Consider the following 9,195-nt stretch of genomic DNA (forward strand, 5'->3'; position numbering starts at 1 on the left):
TGGCAATTCTTTATTGTTAGCCTCAACAGTTAAGCACATTCAGGGGACTGGCTTTCAGATCATGTTCCATTAAATGATAAACTACGCCACCAAACTGTAAGTCAAAATTACAGTTAAAAGTAATCCAAATTAGGGGCACCTGGGCGGCTCAGTCAGTTGGGTGACGGACTCTGGCCATCTGGAGGTTCGTGAGTTCAAGCCCCGCATCAGGCTCTGTGCTGACAGCTTGGAGCCTGGAGCCTGGAGCCTGCTTCGAATTCTGTCTCCTTCTCTCTCTGCCCCTCCCCCACTCGTGCTCTGTCTCTGTCTCTCAAAAATGAGTAAACATTAAAAAAAAAAAAAAGTCCAAATTAAAACCACTTCCGCAGCCCTATTTTAGAAGCAATTAGGAAAACAGTCTTCTGTAACCTATCATGCACTCATTTCAAAGTTGAAATACATCATCCTACTACTCTCTTGAGGTAGGTTGGTGGTCATCTGCAAATTAGTTAAAAATCAAGAAAGCAAGCACAAAAATAAAGTTTTTTACGTACTTGTCAATTTCTTTTCTGGATTGTTACAATTTTAGGATTTTTTTTTTCCACTTTTGATTCGACTCCGGGTATGTTATATTTAAAATCTTTCCTCAGTATGTAAAAATACAAATGAGTCCAAAGGAATGAGTAGAAATTTCAGGAACAGAATAGTATGCAGGGCTTTCATTCATTCGCGTGTGGGGTACATCTTTGGCGTGAAAGTTTTTTAAAATCAAAATTTGTTACTTTGGCTCAGTGACAAAAATTGGGTGAATTCTACATCTGTTTTTCATTTCTCTAGTTACTATGCTCCGTTTCTTAAAAGGCTTCAGTCTTATCGCATTGTTGCATAATCCTTCCAGCTGGAGATAACCAGTGTGAACATTTTGCTATGTACCGTTTCTCTCTTCTTTGGTGAGGTGCATATTAAATATGACTCATTTTAAAATGAATTGCTTTGGGGGTGCCTGGTGGCTCAGTCAGTTGGGCATCTGACTTCGGCTCGGGTCATGATCTCACAGTTTGTGGGTTCGAGCCCCACATCAGGCTCCGTGCTGACAGCTCAGAGCCTGGAGCCTGCTTCTGATTCTGTGTCTCTCTGTTTCTCTCTCTCTCTGCCCCTCCCCCGCGCTCGCTCTCTCTCTCTCTCTCTCTCTCTCAAAAATAAATAAAAATTAAAAAAAAATTTTAACTCAGAAAATAAAAATCACTAATTAACAAATACATTCAAATGCCCAGAGTTGTTACCTGAATTCAGAGATGGAGTTCCTCCTCCCAACAATGTAATTAATCAAAATCCAAACAACATAATTAAAAATTGATATGAGTAAAGACAAGATTGTTTTATTTAAGCATACCACCCAACACTTTTTGGTTGTTAAATACAGGGAGATGGCTCCTTATGATTGCTACTTATTATCTATTTGATGGAGACTCTGAAATTAAGCTCCTAAAACTGAGTTGGAACAAGGGAAGAGCAATGTATCTGCATTGGGCAAGCATAATTGGACTTGTCACTTTGAAACAGTTGAATGAATAAAATTCATGAATAACCAACCATAATTCTATCCGCGGAAAATGTGTGGCACTTTTCCTTCCGTAGACATCCGTCTTCTAAGTATCTTCCCCAAGGCAGGATATCATCATGACCCGGTGCACAGTGGCCCCTGGGTGCTCCATATAACCCCTCCAGTCATTATCCCTAGACAGACGCCCTCCTGAGGGAGAGAAAAGAAATAAACCCACGATCTTCACCTAGATTAGGGTGATGTTGCCTTCGCAGCTCCAGCAGGTGATGGATTGCTTAGTCAACTAATAGCTCATAACCTTTATTTTAAAGCATCATCATGTACCTGGCTTCTCGGAGGCGTGTGGTGGCCAGAGCCTCCTGGAAGAGTGTCGCAGGCTCACTCTGAGGTATTTAGAGTTGTAGCTGGGATAGAGAACCATTAGCTGGGAAAGGCTAATGGAGCCAAGTGAAATAAAAGAAGGCGCCGCATGGAGACGAAGGCACCATGTGGATCGTTTGAAGAATCAAAGCTCCGAGGTTTATCAGTATTGGTCGAAAAGGCCCTCTTGATGTCTCTCTTTTGAGCGATTCCCCGATGCACCTGGGAGACATTTGCACACACGGAGGGGAAGCTGAGGTGGGGAGAGCCTCACCCGCCAGATTCCTGCCAGGAAGACTGGGGCGTGAAGAGGGAACAGGAGTGCCATTTAAGGGCTTTGTCCCGCAAGATAGCACCTCTAATATTCCTTGATTGTTCTTCCAATTGATGCACTTTGAAATCTCTGACGTTCCCTTTAGCCTCAGTCTAACGCAGCGCTATAGACATCACGTGCTTGTGCTGGTTGAATTTTTTTCCGAATGCATATGAAAATAAATACGTAGTTATGAAAATACAAATGTTGATCCCTGGCCTCCTCAAGTCACCTAGAGGCCCCCTCGTATACACCTCACGCTTTGAAAAGCTGCCCTAACGCGGCCCTTGAAAAAACGGATTCAAAACTCGCTAAGCTACGTGGTGTGATGGAAGCAATCCAGGAGAGCCCAGGGCCTCATGAGCTTGGAGGGTGCAGTGAAAAGTGGGAGCCTTTCAGCAGGCTCCCAGGAAAATGCCTCAGCTCCCCTGTCTTGAAGTCCTCAGCTCCCAGGGTCAGCCAGGAAAGTAGTGACTGCGAAAGACAAGGAGCCAGGTGGCAGGGGGCTGGGTCAGAGCGGGAGGGTCTCAGATACCTTGCTTTTCTAAGAACAAACAAACAGACAAAGGCAGGCTTGAAAACGGGTCTGCTTGTGCCCACCGGCTCAGCAAGTCTCCTTGGCTTTGGGGCCACTGCAGTCGCACACTGGTTTTCTGTCCTGTCCTGTTTGCTTTTAAGGCTGTCTTATGGTGATCTAACACCCAGCAGCAGAAAACACACAAGAGTGATTTTACGCTCTTTATAAATCTCTTCATATTAATTTCAGACTCTGATAACTCCCTGACCCAAATCCTGCCCTGACAGTGCCATTTGTGACTCCCCCCCCACCCCGCCCCGCCACCCAACCTGTTTTCTCTGATGGCTGGTACACTCCATTGTGACTTGCTGAGGGCTTGATGGGACCAGAAATCTTTCTAAAAGCCTCGGTCCCCAGATTGTTTTCATCCCCCTACCTTGCTGAGAAAAAACAAAAAAAATAAAACAAAACAAAAAAAACACAAAAAAACAAAAAAACCCACCACCACACACACACACACACCCACACATCAGCAGATGATGAGAAACGTATCTTTATTGGGTGAATTTTAAAGGCATCGTCTGCCAAGGGCCTTACAGGAGTCATCAGGGCGTACTGACCACCGAAAATTCACGAGTGACTGCCTTGTTACCTCGCTAAAACAGGGGGCAAATTGGAGAAGCACATCCGGGGGAATGAATACATAAATTAGGGGCAGGTAGTGGGTTTCCCATTTCTAGGGGCTTTGGAGGCCTTCTGGCTGATTGTCTCTATCTCCACAGCCTGCGGCTTTTAAGAATGCACCATTTCCTGGAATTCTAGAACAGAAGAGGGTGAGAAAACGTCAGTGGAGATGGCTTGGTATTTTACAGACAGGCCATGTGGCCAGTGAGAGCTCAGAAGACGAGGTTGTCAGATGGTGGGCTTGGCACCCCTCTCAAGGGCACAAAAGGAGGGGGAAAAACGTGTCACTGACTGCAGGTGCAGGAGGTCTAGAGCGTCCCATCTTCCTGCATAATCTAACAAACATCTTTAGCTCTGCAGCAGAGCCCCTTGTATGAGAACTTGTCAGCCCAGGGGCACCTGGGTGGCTCAGCCGATTAAACATCCGACTCTTGATTTTGGCTCAGGTCATGATCTCATGGTTTCACGGGTTCGAGTCCCACATCCTGCTCTGAGCTGACAGTGTGGAGCCTGCTTGAGATTCTCCCTCTCTCTCTGCCCCTCCCCTGCTTGTGCTGGCTTTGTCTCTCTCAAAATAAATAAGTGAACTTGAAAAAAAAAAGAAAAGAATTTGTCACCCCAGCCATTTCTCTCTGACGATGCATGGATTTGGTATAATGGCCTGTCGCAATCCGGGGCCGCTCAACTTTCTGTCTGGCTACTTTAAGATAGAGAAGGAGAGTTTTCTTCCTTTTCTTCCTCCTTTCTGCAGACGTAGGAAGCAATTCACAGAGTGGGCCTTTGAACTCCCTTTTGTCCCTTTTCTCTGTTGAACCCTAACCTTACCCTCAAGAGCTTAGGTTACTAAAAGAAAGACGACAATGATGATGGTAACAATAATGATGAGTCGCTGCTACTGATTGGAGTCGAAAACCGGAGATTTGCTTTATAGTTCTTGGTATGCTTCGCCTATTTGGAATTTTTCCGTGGTTAGATTTAAATAAATCCATCTTCTTTTACCTAAACTCTTGTTCTGAACTATCTATAGAAGCTACATTAACTCCTGCATAGTAAGTTACAGTGGTATCATTTGGACAGGATTTTAAAATGAGAATTTTTAATTTCCAATTAGTACCGCCATAAAGACCAGGCATAAATTCTCCCGAGTTGGCATGCACAGTGTAGCTAAGAAGCGTGTAAGCAACATGACTGAATCGGATTAAAATAATCCTCCAGCCATGTAGTTATACTAAACTCTGAATATAGGGCTCTGCACACAGAAGACCCCGTACATGACGTTTGATCTATTCTCTACTATTGTCCACTTGGGCTACTGTCCAAGAAAATGTGTTTGTTTAACCCCTTGAAAGCTAAGAGGCTTTCCTATGCAAGTCAATAGACATTTTAGGGGCGCCTGAGTGGCTCAGTCGGTTCAGCGTCCGACGTCAGCTCAGGTCATGATCTCGCGGTTTGTGAGTCCGAGCCCCGCGTCAGGCTCTGTGCTGACGTCTCAGAGCCTGGAGCCTGTTTCGGATTCTGTGTCTCCCCCTCTGCCCCTCCCATGCTCATGCTCTTTCTCTGTCTCTTAATAATAACTAAACATTAAAACTAACTAAATAAACATTAAAAAAAATAGACATTTTGACATGAGACACACTTGAGAATGTCAATCCTTCCCTTATTCAGAGGGGCTCAAATGCCAGCAGTGGCAATTCCTTATATTATTTCCAATTTGCATTGGGCATCTTGCAAATCATTAGCCAGGCAATAGCTAGTCCCCTGGTCAAGTGAAGGCTATTTTTTGGGTCATAGATAGTGAGTGACTCACAGGACCAGCTTCTACGATACATCCCCAGGCATCACGCTAGTCTCTACATATATCATTTGTATCCTCGCATTAGGCCCATTTTACAGATGACAAGACTGAAGCGCAGCAAGGTTAAGAAAGAGAGATTTTAACTAACCACATCTGCCCGATCTCATGGCCCAATCCCCCGGGTTGCTACAGGAGCTAATTCTTTTGTGCCGTGTACAGGTGTGAACATACCGTCAGCCCCGATTTTCCCGTCACCGTCATTATCTGCAGCCGCCATCAAGGACTTGGTTTCTGACTCTGTCAGCTCTCTAGCGCTGCTCTCAAACTTCTGGAGGAAAAACCTGCAGGGCAATAAAGATTATGGAACTTTTCTGAAAGACCACACACGTCTGTGCTAACCCTCTCTTTTCCTCTTGAAGCAAATCATCCGTTCCCAGCAACTGTGATATTCAAAGGTCTTTGTAAGCCAAACTCGCCTTCCTTGTAGAAACTAACAGTGGGCATTTTGTTTTTAAAAGTTTTTCTTTCTTCTTCTTCTTCTTTCCAGGGGTGCCTGGGGGGCTCAGTCGGTTAAGCATCTGACTCTTGATTTCGGCTCAGGTCACAGTCTCATGGGTTCATGAGTTCGAGCCCCTCGTTGGGTTGTGTGTTGACAGTATGGAGCTCGCTTGGGGTTCTCTCTCCCACCCTCTTTCTCTGCCCCTCCCCTGCACACGCGTGCACACACACACACACACACACACACACACCACTCTCTCTCTCTCTTTAGGGTAAAACTTACTTAAGCTCTTCTTCATCCAGATACCCACTCTGATCATTGTCTATGAACCGAAAAACATCCTTCACCTGACTGGCCGACATCTTGGAGAGGCCCGATGTCTGGAAGAATTTTTGGGGTTCAAAAGTATCTGGGTCTGAAGAACAGAGAGAGGGTTATTCTCAGGCTCACCGGATCACCTTCCGTATTGGGGCCAAGGTGCTGAAAACATAGGTCATCAAAAACCCTCCTCGGGCCATCATTGAGCTACAAGGATGCTCTGCTCTTAACTTTTACCAAAAGACAAAGCCTATGTTAACTGACTAGAATTTAAATAAAGACTTGGAACAAACAAACAAATAGATAAAAAAACAAAGACAAAGAGGGGGCTATGACTGGTGCAAGATTTCGAGGCAGCCAAGACTGGGCAGCTTGGTGATGGCATCTCCTGTGTCCCTCCCCACCTTACCTGTCCACTTGCTTTTACCCATCTCTTGTCCCTCTCCTCTGGGCCGCCCCCCCTCCCTTTCTACAGGCTGTGTGGCCAAGAGGCACTGGTCTAACTGGTGGGGCGAAACGCAGTCACTGGGTTCCATCAGGCATCCACAGGCTTCTTCCTTTTTTTTTTTTTTTTTTTTCACTTTTAGTACATTCCTTTGGCCTTACGGAAATGTAACCATATGCTCAGCTCTCGTATCTCTATAATTTTAGTTCTTTGGTTGAGGACCGTTTTATTCTCTGATCCCACGAATTTTCAAATGTTCACATTTTTAATTTCCGTGGCTTTGCTGGAGGCGTGACTACGTGGGAAATACGCACCCCTGCCTCACTCTCCTTTTACCTTGGCACTCCTGCAGGGCTGCGGCAATGTCGTCAGCACTAAGGACGTCTGTGATGCTCATTTTCCACCTGTTCACACAGAACACATGAGATGTGGTAAATGGCAAGCGGGAACACGCACGTCCAGGAGCACGACCCCTTCCCAGGCCCCTGAAACTGTCTTTGTGGGGAAGGTTTAAAATGTGATAAGCGTGCTGTTGTATTAAGTGATGGGACAGAACACCCACATAAAAACCATAAGCGGGAAGGATCCCAGCCCCCTTTGTCTCCTGAACGTTCTTCAAAGACAAAATTTAAAAAAAATACAACTTAAAGAATGACTTGATCCCGTTTTCTTGCAAAAACTGTATTTGCACAATCAACCATTCACGTAGCCGTCTACAAAACGTTCAGAAGTAAATCACGTTACAAAGGCAGTGGCAGTTTGCTAGACCAGCCTGCAAATACAGTGCTACCAATTCCTCTCACAGCTTGGCCTCCTTGGAGACCTTTGGTGGAAAAGATGCTATCTATCCCGAAGGATGCGAATCAGAGTCACGAAAAAGCCAACTGCCAGAGGTCAAAATCCTTCCAGGAGTCAAGCCCACGGGGAAAGAGACATCTGAGCACAGCCTGCACCAGCCTAATAGGAACGCATTAGGAAAGAAAAGTCTGGGGTCTCAAAGGTCCACCAGCTACTTACCGTTTTAGACTTTCCCCCAAGAAGAATCAGGGAAAAGAGTCGAAGGAGCAAAAAACAGATGTGCTTTTGCTGCCTTACTGACCTATCTTATATAGGATTGAAAAAGTGATAGTAAGAACCTCTTAGATTTCCTTTTCAAGGATCAAGTAGACGTAGCTCAAATGTCTTGCCTTACTAATTAAACCTCTTTTTTTTTTCTATTTATATCACAAGGGAATGTGGGTGGGAACAGCCAATATTGAAGAACAAACCTCAACAAACCTTAACTAGGGTTTCAGTTCTGCAAACGAACCCCACTGGCGGTGTGGAGAAGACGTCAGAAGCCTGGCAAAGAGGACAGAGTGGCTGAAACGAGGTGAACGCAAACGGAGGTGCTCTGTAAACTGGAAAGGGCTCCCCAGGTGACAGTGGCTGCCGTTTGAGGCAGGTCTGCTCTTAACCTCTGAGGCTGTGGACGTGCGAGGCTGACTTCGGTCCAGGGTTGACCCAAAGTCAGGGTCAGATGGACACAGTAGACTCGTCCATCACAGCAAATGGCACTGGATGGACGACTTTCCAAAAAAGTCTTGACTCTGACATTTCCCAGCTCTCTCCTACATTGCACACACTAAAAAGGAAAAATGGAGGAAAGCACCCAACCATTCCCAAACCCCAGATCTAAAATTGCAGGAAAAACGGGGCATTTGAGACCTCCCTCAAGGTTTTTTTGCCTTTTTTTTTTTTTAATGTTTATTTTATTTTTGAGAGAGAGGGACAGAGCATGAGCAGGGGAGGGGCAGAGAGAGAGGGAGACACAGAATCTGAAGCAGGCTCCAGGCTCTGAGCTGTCAGCACAGAGCCTGACGTGGGGCTCGAACTCACGAACCGTGAGATCGTGGCCTGAGCCAAAGTTGGACACTCAACCGACTGAGCCACCCAGGCGCCCCTGCTTCTTTTTTTTTTGTTTGTTTGTTTTTGTTTTTAGCTTTTAGCAAATATTTGTTGAATCCCTATGTAGCCAGCACTGTGTTAGACTCTTTTCTTTAATCGTGGTAAAAAATACGTAATATAATATTTGCCCTTTGAGCTGTTTTTAAGGATACGTACGGTAGAGTAGTGTTAGCTATATGCTCATGGTTGTACAAGAGATCTCTAGAACTTTTTCCTCCTGTAAAACTGACCTCTATGCCCATTGAACAAGAAGTCCCCCTTCCCTGTCCCAACACCCTGGCAACCACCGTTCTCCTTCCTGTCTCTGGGAGTTAGACTACTTTAGACATCTCTTGTAAGTGGGATCTTGCCTCATTTGTCTTTTTGTGACTGGCTTATTTCCTTAGCATAATATCCTCAAGTTTCATCCATGGGTTCATCCCTGTAGTGACATATGCCAGGATTTCCTTATGTTTTAAGGCTGAATTCAAATTAAAAAAAAAATTTTTTTTAACATTTATTCATTTTGGAGAACAGAGAGAGACAGAGTGCGAGCAGGGGAGGGGCAGAGAGAGAGGGAGACACAGAATCCGAAGCAGGCTCCAGGCTCCAAGCTGTCAGAACAGAGCCCGAGGTGGGGCTTGAACCCACAAACCGTGAGATCATGACCTGAACCGAAGTTGGGCACTCAACCGACTGAGCCACCCAGGCTCCCCTGAATTCAAATTTTTTTTTAAGTAAAAATTTTTATTTTAGAGTACATGAGTCGGGGAGAGGGGCAGAGGGAGAGAGATA

At 45.3% G+C, this 9,195-nt stretch overlaps 1 protein-coding gene across 2 annotated transcripts; it reads right to left on the bottom strand.

Annotated features, from left to right (window-relative positions):
• Positions 1-3,242: 3,242 nt before the first annotated feature.
• On the bottom strand, positions 3,243-7,052 carry OCM2 (oncomodulin 2). 2 transcript variants are annotated; one of them, XM_060649535.3, is made up of 4 exons: positions 6,811-7,052; positions 5,994-6,126; positions 5,444-5,553; positions 3,243-3,551 (listed from the first exon to the last, which is right to left on the bottom strand). In XM_060649535.3, exons 1-4 carry the CDS (start codon positions 6,869-6,871, stop codon positions 3,526-3,528), a joined length of 330 nt encoding a protein of 109 aa, XP_060505518.1. In that variant the 5' UTR covers positions 6,872-7,052; the 3' UTR covers positions 3,243-3,525. The 2 variants fall into 2 exon arrangements, with proteins under 2 accessions (XP_060505518.1, XP_060505519.1); XM_060649536.3 differs by lacking the exon at positions 6,811-7,052 and adding an exon at positions 6,439-6,531.
• Positions 7,053-9,195: the final 2,143 nt, after the last annotated feature.

This window comes from Panthera onca, chromosome E3 (assembly GCF_046562875.1).
Source record: "Panthera onca isolate mPanOnc1 chromosome E3, mPanOnc1 haplotype 2, whole genome shotgun sequence".
In the NCBI taxonomy this organism is placed as follows: Eukaryota; Metazoa; Chordata; class Mammalia; order Carnivora; family Felidae; genus Panthera; species Panthera onca.

Coding starts and splice junctions, on each gene's coding strand:
- OCM2 (XM_060649535.3), bottom strand. CDS start 6,871: ATGAGCATCACAGACGTCCTTAGTGCTGACGACATTGCCGCAGCCCTG. Junction 5,554..5,993: donor CTGGATGAAGAAGAGCTTAA/GTAAGTTTTACC, acceptor ATTGCCCTGCAG/GTTTTTCCTCCAGAAGTTTG. Junction 3,552..5,443: donor CGGGAAAATCGGGGCTGACG/GTATGTTCACAC, acceptor CTTCTGTTCTAG/AATTCCAGGAAATGGTGCAT.